The sequence below is a fragment of the Pristiophorus japonicus genome, chromosome 6 (assembly GCF_044704955.1).
Source record: "Pristiophorus japonicus isolate sPriJap1 chromosome 6, sPriJap1.hap1, whole genome shotgun sequence".
In the NCBI taxonomy this organism is placed as follows: Eukaryota; Metazoa; Chordata; class Chondrichthyes; family Pristiophoridae; genus Pristiophorus; species Pristiophorus japonicus.
The window spans coordinates 174,374,917-174,388,686 of record NC_091982.1 but is presented as its reverse complement, the minus strand read 5'-3'; the positions used below and the strand labels follow the sequence as shown (position 1 = coordinate 174,388,686).

Sequence of the window (13,770 nt, the reverse complement as noted above, 5' to 3'; positions counted from 1 at the left end):
GGTGAAAAAATTTGCTGATTCAGGGCCACTTGATTATTAATTCAGTCAGTAACCAATGAAGCTCCTCAATATTCATAGGCAGTGAAGAAACTCAGAAGGCTAGAAATTCGGTTTTCAAACGGTATTTTTTTGCCAAAATTACCATTTTCACTACCGCTAGTAGGCTGGTAATTCAAGCTTTAATTTGCGCAACGGTAAAAATCGCGATCCTCGCCAACTTTAGCGCTATGAGAGGACTTGAGATTGGGGGGGGGGGGGGCGGGGCACCAACAAAAAAATTCACAAAACATTCACAAGACACTGATCAAATCGCTGAAAAAGAATGAAAAAATAAAAACTTTAACTTACCTTCTTTTTTTAAATACAGGTCTTCATACTCACCACTGCTAGCAGGGCTGCACGACAGGTTTTACCATCGGTATTCTGAGCGCAGAACACAGGTGCGGCGAGCGCGACATTTTTGGCGAAAACATTATTTTGGATCTTGCATGGTGGCGCTCCTCTCCCCAGCGGTATGTGGAAAGCACCGACAAAACGTCACCGAATTTTCCACCGACCGGTTTTCGCCAAATATGGTGAAATATCGCCAAAAACCTGGTCACAAAGTCGGCGAATTTCTAGCCCTCAACCGTATAAACACAAAGGCCATAACAGCATCTGAATTATTATATTATAATCCAAATGCTGCCCTAAATTTAACATTCAGAAGTCTTACCAATTATCTCAGCAGTGCTCTGGTTCCAGCAGTTTAATTTTAGTTTACAAAGTATGTAGAGACTTCACTCCTATGATGATTACATTCATTTTATATTAATCTCAAGAACAGACTACACACTTTTATATAAATGGTGCTGCAGTCAAAGCATTCAGTAATGTTTCCCAGACCACGCAGCATACCTCAAACTTGCATTATTGTTTCTCTGAAGATGAAGCACTAACCTTGAGCTGTGGCTCCTTTTCATCCAGAAGAGAAATGATTCCAGCTATAAAATGCAATTAAAAAGGGAAAACGTTGGCTTAAAATATATTAATCAAGTCTAGTAGATAATGTGAAACAAACAAATAAGCAATGGCCTAGTTCAATAGTTAGGAACCAAGACTCTTCATGTTGCAGGAGACACCAATATTTTTTGAAACCGGAATTTTCAATTTTCAACTTCTTCCAGTAAGAGTCAGTTTTCATAAAAGCAACCAAGATACAGCATAAAATCCAATCAAACAAGACCAAAAAGATAAAAAATGAATGTTGCAATTCAAGAATGCATGCGGAAAATAATCTGCAAGATTCCCTGTAAAACAGTGACAAGCTACCTAATGTCCATAACACAGCACAAATGATAGTCAGACAGCACTGGCTCTTTACCAATTTTATCAGGCATAGGTTAGATTTGTTCCACAGATAGTAGACAAAGTTTATCAAGAGTAGAGTCATTTAAACCACCATCATTAGAAAGACTGTTTTTAAAATTGACTTGTGTCAAATAGATAGTTACAAATACATACACAGGATCCTCGGATAGTTCAGCCAGTGAGCAACTGAACTACACAGACCAGGAAGACCCAGCTAAAATACTTGGGGGTGAAGTTGCTCTGTGCCCCAACTGGGGGCGGTAACCTGATCGGGGCAGTACTTCCTGTGCCCAGCGCGGAAGCCCCACCCTGGCCACTGAATTGGCCTTACCGTCCCTCAGAGGACATGGAGCGCAATCTCACACGCTTCACTTCCTCTTAGTGCTGGTCCAGAGTGCTAACGGGGCACGATCGGCAACATTACGCAGATGCTCCGTGTAGCACTGACGCATTTCAACGCCCCTCCCCTTCTCTTCTCTTTAAGGGGAGGGCCACTGTGCACTCTGCACGGCCTCTGATGGCCTCAACTAGGCCATCAGGATAGTGCGGTACCCAAAACGGAGTGCCGGGCTGCATAATGGCAAGAATTGGAGCCGACCGGTGAGTTGGCATAATCCCAATACTGCAGTGTGGGACGCTCGCAACTTCCCCTTTAACTGCCAGCCCACAAGCAGATGTCGGCCCACATTGTGACCCGCGAGGCTCGCGCTAACACCCGCTCGCACCAGCCTCGCGGGGCAATATCTGCCGTGGGATGGAAAGGGGTTGGCGCATGATGCTAAGGGCTTGCCATGCACAGCGATGGGATCATTGCCGATTGCGAGACGGCACCAGAGTGCTACCGTGGCAGCACCTCCATTAACACCCAGGCAATTTCCCAGGAGCTGGTAGCGCCACCAACCACCCCCCCCCCCCCCCCGGTGAAGTGTTTCGTGCCCCCCCGGAGATACTAACGAGCGTTGCAAAAAAGGGGCAATTTCGACCCCTTACTCTATGCTGGTTAGCTAATCTCAGCCACAACAGTGGCAAAGGGCTACAATTGAGTTTCGTGTTCCTGGATTATGGAGAAGGAAATCAGCCTGGATTCTCGCTCCCAATTACTATCTAGTAAGCTCTGTCAGGCCCCACCTGGAGTACTGTGTTCAGTTTTGGGCACCGTACCTCAGGAAGGATATACTGGCCTTGGAAGGGGTACAGTGCAGTTTCAACCTGAGTGATGAGCTGGCTTAAAGAGTTAAGTTATAAAGAAAGGTCACTTAAATGTGATTTGTATCCCCTTGAGTTTAGATGGTTGAAATCTAATTGAGATGTTTAAAATGATAAAGGGATTTGGGGAATCCAGTACAAGGGGCTACAATAATTAATTAGAGCTAGGCCATTCAGGAGTGAAAACAAGAAGCATTTTTTCCACATAAATGGTATTGGAAATCAGGAATTCTCTCCACCAAAAGGCTGTGGATGCTGGGTCAATTGGAATTTTGAAAATTGGAGATCAATAGATTTTTTTATTAGGTATGGGTATCAAAGGACATGGATCAAAAGCAGATAAATGGAGTTGAGGTACAGATCAGCTATGATCCAATGGAATAGCAGAACAGGCTCAAGGGATTGAATGGCCTATTCCTGTTCCTGTTCCTATAATAAAAGAATCTTTCTAACCCAATCTATTACTAACAATTTATTTAAATAATGTATTGGCATTCAGTTCCCAGGTCTACATTGCCAACAAAATTTGCTGTCATTTTCTTGTATGTATAATTCTGTGTGGTTTTACTCTCGGAAGCTTTTTTTCCCTTAAAATCCTTCTGCCTTGCTACTTCTTTCCTCAGCTTCAAAACCCTCCTTGAAACTTACCTCTTCGACTATGCCTTCAGTCACCTCCAAATTCACCTACAACTTGCTGGCAATCATTCCACCTCTGAACATCTTGGGATATTTATTAAAATGCACATGTTCTGATGAAAACTCCTCCACCTGAAACGTTAACTCTGTTTCTCTCTCCATAGATGCTGCCTGACCCGCTGAGTGTTTCCAACATTTTCTGTTTTTATTAACTTTTTTTATTTCTGTCTGGGAATGTATATCGAGTTTTACAGTACAAGGAATTGATTTTGCTTACATAAATTAAAAAACAGAGGTTGCTATTGTGCTGTATAGAAAAACAAAAATGCTGTAATCTATGCTACATTTAATAATACAACATACAACTTTTAAGGCAGTTGGGACAAATTCAAAGTTTGTGGTTCTTTCTTGCTTATAATTACAATCCAAGTGCACACTAATAATACAAAGAAATATCAAAATGACCACTCAACTATCCATCCCAGCCCCATGTTAACTTACATAGTTAATAGGTCCTTCCTCAGACAACACCCCTCTCCCTTACCCCATTTTCTACACAAAAACTCACCTTCAAACCCATTTATCCTTTCCAACTAACGCCCCATCTCCACCCACGTCCTTTCCCAAGGTTGCCAAACGTGTCGTTATCTCCGATACCATGCCCATTTCTTCTAAAACTCCCTATCCGAATCCCTCAGGTCTCGCTTCCATCCTTTTGACAACACTATCAAAATAAGCATCTTCTGTGACAGATCAGTCATCCCTCCTTGTCCTCCTCAACCACTCTGCTGCATTTGATAGTTGACCAACACATCCCCCTCCATTGCCTCTTCTCCATTGTCCATCTCCAATGAACTGCCCATGCATGGTTTCACTATGATTTATCCAAACAAAGCTAATGCAGCAACAGCAACAGATACTCTTCCCATACCCACAATGTTACCTCAGGAAAGCCTCAAGGATCAATCCTTGCCCCCCTCCTCTACCTGCTGCGCCTTGGTGGCATTATCAGCAAGCTTACAATCAGCTTACATTAAGTATGCAATTATCAAATCCATGACCATGTCAGATTGTCGGCTCAACATGAAATCATGGTTGAGGTGATCATCCAACTCACAATAGGAAACACATAGCCATCATTTTTGACCACTGCTATAAACTTCATCTTGCTTTTAACTCCATCTGCTGCTTGCCGAATCTGAACCAAAAGGTGCAAAACCCTGGTGTCCTGCTCACCCGAGTTGAGGGTCAAACCCCATGTCTTAACCATCAACAAACCCATTATTTTCACCTCAGCAATGTTCCCTGTCGCAACCCTTAGATCAGCTCTTTTGCTGCTGAAATCCTAATCAGTGTTGATCTTTTGGCACCAAAACTGGTCCAAAACTTGAACTGCCCACATCTTGATCTTCACTAAGCCCCGTTTACCCATTACCCCAGTCCTTACTGACCTATATTGGCTCCCAATCTCTCAAAGCATTAAATTCAAAATCTTGTACTGGCATTCAAGTTCCTCCAGCCTTATATACCATCCGCATCCTTCAGTCCGCCAACTCTCCTCATTTGTGCATGTGCCTGTCCCCCTTCACTCTACCATTAGTGGCATTGCTCTCAAGTACTTGAGCCCCATTCTCTGGTACTCTCTCTCAAAAGCACCCTAGACTCTCCTGCTCTCACTGCCATTACATTTTTTTTTTCCAAAACCCATCTTTTTGACCACTCTTTCAATCACTCCTCCTGATCTGTCCATAGAAACATAGAAAATAGGTGCAGGAGTAAGCCATTCGGCCCTTCGTGCCTGCACCACCATTCAATAAGATCATGGCTGATCATTTCTTCAGTACCCCTTTCCTGCTTTCTGTCCATACCCCTTGATCCCTTTAGCCGTAAGGGCCGTATCTAACTCCCTCTTGAATATATCCAATGAACTGGCATCAACAACTCTCTGCAGTAGGGAATACCACATGTTAACAACTGAGTGAAGAAGTTTCTCCTCATCTCAGTCCTAAATGGCCTGCCCCTTATCCTAAGACTGTGATCCGTGGTTCTGGACTTCCCCAACATCGGGAACGTTCTTCCTGCATCTAACCTGTCCAGTCCCGTCAGAATCTTATGTGTTTCTATGAGATCCCCTCTCATCCTTCTAAACTCCAGTGAATAAAGGCCCAATCGATCCAGTCTCTCCTCATATGTCAGTCCAGCCATCCCTGGAATCAGTCTGGTGAACCTTCGCTGCACTCCCTCAATAGCAAGAATGTCCTTCCTCCAATTAGGAGACCAAAACTGAACGCAATATTCCAGTTGGGGCCTCACCAAGGCCCTGTACAACTGCAGTAAGACTTCCCTGCTCCTATACTCAAATCCCCTTGCTATGAAGGCCAACATACCATTTGCCTTCTTCACCGCCTGCTATACCTACATGCCAACTTTCAAGGACTGATAAACCATGATACCCAGGTCCCGCTGCACCTCCCCTTTTCCTAATCTGCCGCCATTCAGATAATATTCTGCCTTCGTGTTTTTGCCCCCAAAGTGGATAACCTCACATTTATCCACATTATACTGCATCTGCCATGTATTTGTCCACTCATCTAACCTGTCCAAGTCACCCTGCAGCCTCTTAGCGTCCTCCTCACAGCTCACACCGCCACCCAGTTTAGTGTCATCTGCAAACTTGGAGATATTACACTCAATTCCGTCATCCAAATCATTAATATATATTGTAAAGAGCTGGGGTCCCAGCACCGAGTCCTGCGGCACTCCACTAGTCACTGCCTGCCATTCTGAAAAGGACCAGTTTATCCCGACTCTCTGCTTCCTGTCTGCCAGCCAGCTCTCTATCCACGTTAACACATTACCCCCAATACCATGTGCTTTGATTTTGCACACCAATCTCTTGTGTGGGACCTTGTCAAAAGCCTTTTGAAAGTCCAAATACACCACATCCACTGGTTCTCCCTTGTCCACTCTACTAGTTACATCCTCAAAAAATTCCAGAAGATTTGTCAAGCATGATTTCCCTTTCATAAATCCATGCTGACTTGGACCGATCCTATCACTGCTTTCCAAATGCACCGCTATTTCATCCTTAATGATTGATTCCAACATTTTCCCCACTACTGATGTCAGGCTAACCGGTCTATAATTACCCGTTTTCTCTCTCCCTCCTTTTTTAAAAAGTGGCGTTACATTAGCAACCCTCCAGTCCATAGGAACTGATGCAGAGTCAATAGACTGCTGGAAAACGATCACCAATGCATCCACTATTTCTAGGGCCACTTCCTTAAGTACTCTGGGTTGTCATCTATCAGGCCCTTGGGATTTATCAGCCTTCAATCCCGTCAATTTCCCTAACACAATTTCCTGCCTAATAAGGATATCCTTCAGTTCCTCCTGCACACTCGACCCTCGGTCCCCTAGTACATCCGGAAGGTTATTTGTGTCTTCCTTTGTGAAGACAGAACCAAAGTACTTGTTCAATTGGTCTGCCATTTCTTTGTTTCCCATTATAAATTCACCCGAATCCATCTTCACTCAATGTTCATTCCCCTATCCTTGGGCATTTGCTGTGTTAAAGATGCTAAATAAATGAAAGGTATTGCGCACTTGCTCCCGATCACTCCAATTAGAGACAATAACATCAAACTATGAATCCATCCTTATTGACCTTGATTTAGGAATAAAGTCATCTCCCTTTTTATATCATGGATTTAGCAACACTGAGAGGACAGTGCACATCTGCCCTCACTCCATTACACCGCCCCCTAGATTTATGGACAGCTTACTATAAATAGCTGTTCACTCGCTTATACTTCCATGGATTTACTGACCACACAATATAAATCCAACACCACCTTATGGTCCTGGACGGCGCCTCACATTCTACCCGCCGTAAACTTGCGATCATCCAAAACTCTGCTGCCCGTATCCTAACTCGGACCAAGTCCTGTTCACCCATCACCCCTGTGCTCGCTGGCCTACTTTGACTCCTGGTTAAGCAACACCACACTTTTAAAATTCTCATCCTGTTTTCAAATCCCTCCATGGCCTCACTGTAACCTCCTGCAGCCCTACAAGCCTCCGAGATATCGGCACTCTTCTAATTCTGGCCTCTTGAGCATCCTTGATTTTAAATCGATCCACCAATGCCCTAAGCTCTGGAATTCCCTAAACCTTTCCTCCTTTCAGACACTCCTTAAAACGTACCTCTTTGATCAAGTTTTGCTCACATGTCCTACTACATACATGTATCTCCTTATGTGGCTCAGTGTCAAATTTTGTTTGATAACGCTCCCCTGAAACGCCTTGGGACGATTTACAACATTAAAAGGCGCTATATAAATACAAGTTGTTGTTGTCGACACATGTATCTCATGGACACCGCTCTGAAGTTAGGGACATTAATGGTGCATTTGGCTTTATTTTCTGTCGAGAAGCCACCCTCTCCTGTGCGATTACAGTAAAACAATAGATTCTAATTCAATCCTGTTGGCTGGGTGTTGCTGAAAGCAGCCCCGGGGTTTCAGCGCCCGCTCTCAGGCCTCATTAATTCAGTGACTCAGCTGCGCGGTGCCAACTTGAAAACAAGTCGTTCAAGCCAGAAAAGGCGCTTCCAAACTAGGCCAGTGCGGGCCGGCGCCGGGACCGTTGGGAGAATCAGCCACGGGGAGCCCGCAACTTCATTCACTCTTAAAGCGAGTCAATTGGGAATAGGTAGGCCGACTCTCTCACTCACTCACCGGCCGAGGTAATCATGTTGTAGCCGCAGAGGAGGCGCCTCGCTCGGTGCTGTCGCTGGCTGGCTGTCCTGGGTCCCGGCTCGAGTTCTGTGCTGCCGCTCTGACTCAGGCCTTTTCACACAAACACCCCCTGACCTCGGCCTCCGCCCGCCTGCCTGCTCTTCCTCACACCACACTTCAACACCAATTACTTCAAAAGGAGCTGCTCCTATTACAAAAAATAAGGCGTATTTTTTTTTATAGTTTATTTTTAAAACATGTTTAGCCTCTACTGTTTTTTTTTAATGATTGGCAATGTGTTAGACAGCTCAGTTGAAGCCCCGCCGGAGGGCGGTCGCGGTTGACGCCGCCTTGGAACTGTCGGTTCCGGCCCTCCCGCTGCCGAGAAACCGTCCCCGCCCGTGGGAAGTAAGTTTGCCAGAGGAGCAGCGTTGCCATGGAAGTGCAGAAGGAAAAATGTTCAATAATTATGGCGCAACTAAAGACAAAATAAGTCAAAACTCTACGCCCTGAGAGGCTACAGCACTCAAACAGATTGCTCTTTGGGACGTCCTGAGGTGAAAGGCGTTATATAAATACAGAAAATGATGGAATTACTCAGTAGCGTCTGTGGAGAGAAATAGTTAACATTTCAGGTTGATGACCTTTTTCAGAACTGGCAAAAGATGGGTTTAAGCAAGTACAGAGGCAGGAAAAGTTGGGAGGGGGAGAAAAAGCAAAAGGGAAGGTCTGCAACGGGTTGAAAGGTAGGAGTGATTAAGGGATGATGGTGCAAGGCAACATGGGATGGCAATGGGACAAGTAAAGAAACGAAAGATGGTCCAGTGGAGCTGTAAACCGTACAACCCGCTGGCTGAAACCTGTCTGGAAAATTAGCAAGAACTAACCAACCAATTTTTAAAACTCTTTTTGGAGTTTATCTGCAAAACAAAAACATTAATCGGTGCCACCCGACCTGGATGACACACCAGACATTTACAAGGCCCTCTTTTTCTGTTTTTTTGGGGGTTTTTTTTGTGTTTTTCTTTTTTTTTGGGCACTAAAATCACCTTTTTTCCCCAGTGCCCCCTATAAAAGGGAAGGGGACACTAAAAGCACCGGCAATTAAAACAAATTAAACTTTAAAACGTAAAAGCTGATACGGCTCTCAGCAGCTGATAACGCGAAACGGTCCTAATTATAAGCTATAAATGTTAAAAAAAAAGTCGTTGCACAGACTCTGTAAAAGCAATAGGTACACACATCGCTGGAAATAAAACTGGGTGGTCGTTCTGATATCTGTTTAATACCGGGTGGTTTAGGTTAAAATTGCCCTCCTGCAGGTACAATATATTACATTCTAAGATGTATTTATTTATTTATTTATTGATAGAAGTGTAGTCTGTAAGGGGAACTAATTTATTTATCGATATAGTGGATGCCTCTCCTTTTAAGATGCCCCTTAAAACCTCCTACTCTGATCAAGCTTTTGGTCACCTGTCTTAATATCTTCTTATGTGATTTTGTATCAAATTCTGCTGACTAACACTCCTAAGAAGCACCTTGGAACGTTTTACTATGTTAAAAGTGCAATATAAATGCAAGTTGTTGTCAGGGGAAATGCTAGATATTTTCCAGCAACCAATCAAAAAAATGTACTTCATGGTTTTCAAACTTTCAAAATCTTTTCTGCAGAGATGTGTATCTCCTAGCAACAGCATAACCTCAGATTCACAGTGAACAGTGCCATCGGAGACATACACACCTGTCTGATATGGGGTTATTGTGGCCCTGTTAAATGTATTAATAAACATTTACTGCTGAAAGCATCTCAGCACATTAGCTGATGTAGTTTTTGCAATAATATCCTGGGATAAGATCACTTATCTGAAGATGCATTTATCATCACTGCTTTGAAGGAAAGAGTATATTGACACTGCAAGTGTAAACTCTTCAAATTAATGTTTTGTATAAAAGTCTGGACAGATGCATATTAATGAAATGAGCTGGATTTTCGGGTTTTTGCATTTTCACCCGTTTCCGGGCACAAATCGCTGCAAAATCAAAAATTTAGTGCCGGGTTAGCGTTGGCGCCAGAGCACGCAACTTTCAGCAAATGACAGTTCATGAGGAACGTCAGTGCTAACCCCGGTGTTACACCACACAATTTGTGTGCCGGAGCCGAATGTTCCAGCACTAAAAAATTCAGCTGTTCTGCACATGCGCAAATTATTTTTTTTCTTCCCGTGCTTCTGGTCTGCTGTCCGATCGCAAATGCAAATGCGCAATACACCCGGGGCTGAATCAGCCATTTTCAATTTGGATTTTGATCATGGAGGATGAGGAGTCGAGACAGCGTGCCACAAGGCTAACTAAGCTCTAGTGGGGGCTGTGGAGAGAAGATGGCAGGAGTTATATCGGAGGGCTGGATCTAGACCCCTGCCATCCATTTTTAATCGCATATGGAAGGAAATCGCTGAGGAGGTCTCTGCCTCAGACACAGTGATCAGGAGTGGCAACAGGGCTGAAAAAAGTTCAATGATCTTTTGAGGGATGTTAGAGTGAGTTCAATTTTTATTCGTGCACTCCTTCATTACTTCAATTATAAATCCGACACTATTTGTTCTCATGCTTTTGGTGACTGTCAGCAGTCTGTGGGTGTTCTCATGCTGTCTCTCAGCACTCTGGGTTGCCTCCTAAAATGCATGACCCATAGGTAGGCTTAGTTTGGCAATCTATTTACCATTGAGGATCTTTACACATTATTAAGATTGCTTTCTGAGATCTCATAAGATGGCTCCCCACTTCAATGTCCTCCTGATGAACCACGTGCAACTTCCAAGGCCATTAAACAGAGGACTGTATTACATTCAGATAGTATGGATAAGTGCTTTGGTGGCTATCTGTGTGCCACAAGAGCAGATGGACCCTATTGTAAGCATTCCCATTTTCATCTTTGCAGGCAAAAAAGCCACACAATCGGCGCGAGCAGGTGCGGACAGGCGGCGGTTCGCCTCAAACTCTGCCACTCACCGACATCGAGAAGAGAGTGGCAGGCCTCATTGGCGTCTCAGGTCGAGGCACTGCCACTGGGGGTGCTGACCCCCCACTTGGATACTGTGGGTAAGACTTGCACACTCCCTGGGCTGGGTTGGGGCAATGTCATGCAGTGTCAGTGGACTAGATATAATGGAGTGGAGGCGGTCCTTCAAATGAGCCTGTGCTATGCGACCTCCCTCATGTCACCCTACCCCCTCCCCTGCTGCTAACCACTCGTCTGTTGCTTTGTACTTCCAGATGACCCGCCACAGCCGCAGCATCCCTCAAAGCAACACTCCACGTCAGGCCGTCATGTGGAGGAGGAAGAAGAAGAAGAAGAGGACGAGTTTGCAGATCAGTCGACTCCGGGGCAAATGCAATCCACCCCTCTTTTACCACCGGCACTCGCCTCGTCTAGGACAATGACGTAACTTTCTCTGGGTTTGAAAACTCCGAGGCTCCTGGGACTAGTGATGTGCAGCAACGCAGTTCTGGGATCGAATCCCATATGCCATCTCTCTGGAGGGTGAGACGGCAAAGTCGGTCTGCTGATGTCCAGTTCCACGCCTGCCTGTCTAAGGTGGGACTGTCGGGGGAGAGCATTCACCTCACCTATCAGCTCCTTAATGTCTTGGGTAGGATTCCCGCGACCATCAAGACTCTCACTGCGACCATTACGGAGGTAGGATCGCAGACTGTCGGTGCAAGCCGTGAAACCTGCGAAGCCATCAGTGCCCACACGAGGCCAATGACCTCCAACAGTGACACTGGAGTCCCGATGAGTGCGGCGCGACGTCTTGCGGAATATGCTGCATCACAGGCACAAGCGTTGCTCCAGCTTGGACAGGTGATGCAGTCCATAAACCCTTCCGCCATACTCTCTGCGTTCCCCACTGGCACACCCAAACCCCAACCGCCTGTGACTGTCGACGCTGATGAAGAGGCTTGCCAGTTAGAAGCTGGGCCTCCCACGGTACAAGCTGGTCCAGTGTGTCCCCAGACGGCGCCTCCATTGTCTCTATCCCCAACACCGCTCTAACAATGTTGCTGCACGCCATCTTAGTACCACTTGGGTTAGGAGCAGCAAGTAAGGGGGGGGGAAACCGGGGGGAAAAGATAGTGGGGACGTTGACAAAGTTTACAATGTTTAATAAATTATTTTGTTCACCTTAACCATTCCTGTGTAGTGTCTCATTTGCAGAATAAGAGGGGAAATAGTCAACATGGTGGGATAGAGTGACCAGGCAATGGTCAAACGGCCGTTCACTCTTCAAGCAAAGCATTCAATTATGAGCTGCTGATGTAAGGCTTTTGCAACAGTGCAATTTTCACGATGCCTCTTCTGTGGTTGTGGTGGTGGTGGCATGGATTCCTCGCCAGGCTCATCTTACTTCTCCTTCCCTCTCTCCTGAGGTGGTTCTGCAAACCGCATTGGCAAATCCTGTCCCCTCATGATGGCTAAGTTGTGTAGCATGCAGCACATTACAATGAACTCAGAGACCTGCTGAGGGAGTATTGCAGACAGCCTCCAGAGTAATCCAGGCATCGGAAGCGCTGCTTGAGCACTCCAATTGTCTGTTCGATAATGTTGCATATGGCTGCATGGTTCTCATTATAGCGATGCTCGGCTTCTGTTTGAGGGTTCTGGGTGTGGGGGGGGGGGGTCATGAGCCAGGTGGCAAAGCCGTAACCTTTGTTCCCCAGCATCCAGCTCTGACCTTGTGGTTGAAGCTGGATCAGTTCCTATGGATTGGAGGGTAGCTAATATAACCACACTTTTTAAAAAAGGAGAGAGAGAGAAAACGGAGAATTATTGACTGGTTAGCCTGACATCGGTAGTGGGGAAAATGCTGGAATCAATTATTAAAGATGAAATAGCAGCGCATTTGGAAAGCAGTGACAGGATTGGTCCAAGTCAGCATGGATTTATGAAAGGGAAATCATGATTGACAAATCTTCTGGAATTATTTGAGGATGTAACTAGTAGAGTGGACAAGGGAGAACCAGTGGGTCTGGTGTATTTGGACTTTCAAAAGGCTTTTGACAAGGTCCTACACAAGAGATTAATGTGCAAAATTAAGGCACATGGGATTGGGGGTAATGTATTAACGTGGATAGAGAACTGGTTGGCAGACAGGAAGCAAAGAGTGGGAATAAACAGGTCCTTTTCAGAACGGCAGGCAGTGACTAGTGGGGTTCAGTGCTGGGACTCCGGCTATTTACAATATATATTAATGATTTAGACAAAGGAATTGAATGTAATATCTCCCAAGTTTGAAGATGACACTAAGCTGGGTGGCAGTGTGAGCTGTGAGAAGGACGCTAAGAGGCTGCAGGGTGACTTAGACAGGTTAGGTGAGTGGGCAAATACATGGCAGATGCAGTATAATGTGGATAAGTGTGAGGTTATCCACTGGTGGCAAAAATAGGAAGGCAAAATATTATCTGAATGGTGACAGATTAGTAAAAGGGGAGGTGCAACGAGTCCTGGGTGTTATGGTACATCAGTCATTGAAAGTAGGCATGCAGCAACAGCAGGCAGTCAAGAAAGCAAATGGCATGTTGGCCTTCATAGCGAGAGGATTTGAGTATAGGAGCAGGGAGGTCTTGCTGCAGTTGTACAGAGCCTTGAGTATTGTGTGCAGTTTTGGTCTCTCAATCTGAGGAAGGACATTCTTGCTATTGAGGGATTGCAACAAAGGTCCACCAGACTGATTCCTGGGATGACAGGACTGACATATGAAGAAAGGCTGGATCGACTAGGCCTATATTGACTGGAATTTAGAAGAATGAGAGGGGATCTCATAGAAGCATATAGATT

General features: G+C 45.2%; 1 protein-coding gene and 1 long non-coding RNA gene across 3 annotated transcripts in view; one reads left to right on the top strand and one right to left on the bottom strand.

The window, feature by feature from the left end:
- psmd1 (proteasome 26S subunit, non-ATPase 1) overlaps positions 1-8,153 on the bottom strand; it is a 153,774-nt gene extending 145,621 nt beyond the window's left edge. The window contains exons 1-2 of the mRNA XM_070883400.1: positions 7,932-8,153; positions 940-983 (exon numbers count right to left, since the gene is read on the bottom strand). Coding sequence (XP_070739501.1) covers positions 940-983; positions 7,932-7,947 — 60 coding nt within the window. The 5' untranslated portion in view covers positions 7,948-8,153. The remainder of the gene's footprint in view (positions 1-939; positions 984-7,931) is intronic.
- A 101-nt stretch (positions 8,154-8,254) lies between these two features.
- On the top strand, positions 8,255-12,038 carry LOC139265877 (uncharacterized). 2 transcript variants are annotated; one of them, XR_011593646.1, is made up of 3 exons: positions 8,255-8,488; positions 10,873-11,033; positions 11,208-12,038. It is a non-coding gene; the product is annotated as an uncharacterized lncRNA (long non-coding RNA). The 2 variants fall into 2 exon arrangements; XR_011593645.1 differs by lacking the exons at positions 10,873-11,033; positions 11,208-12,038 and adding an exon at positions 9,606-9,739.
- The last annotated feature ends 1,732 nt before the right edge of the window (positions 12,039-13,770 follow it).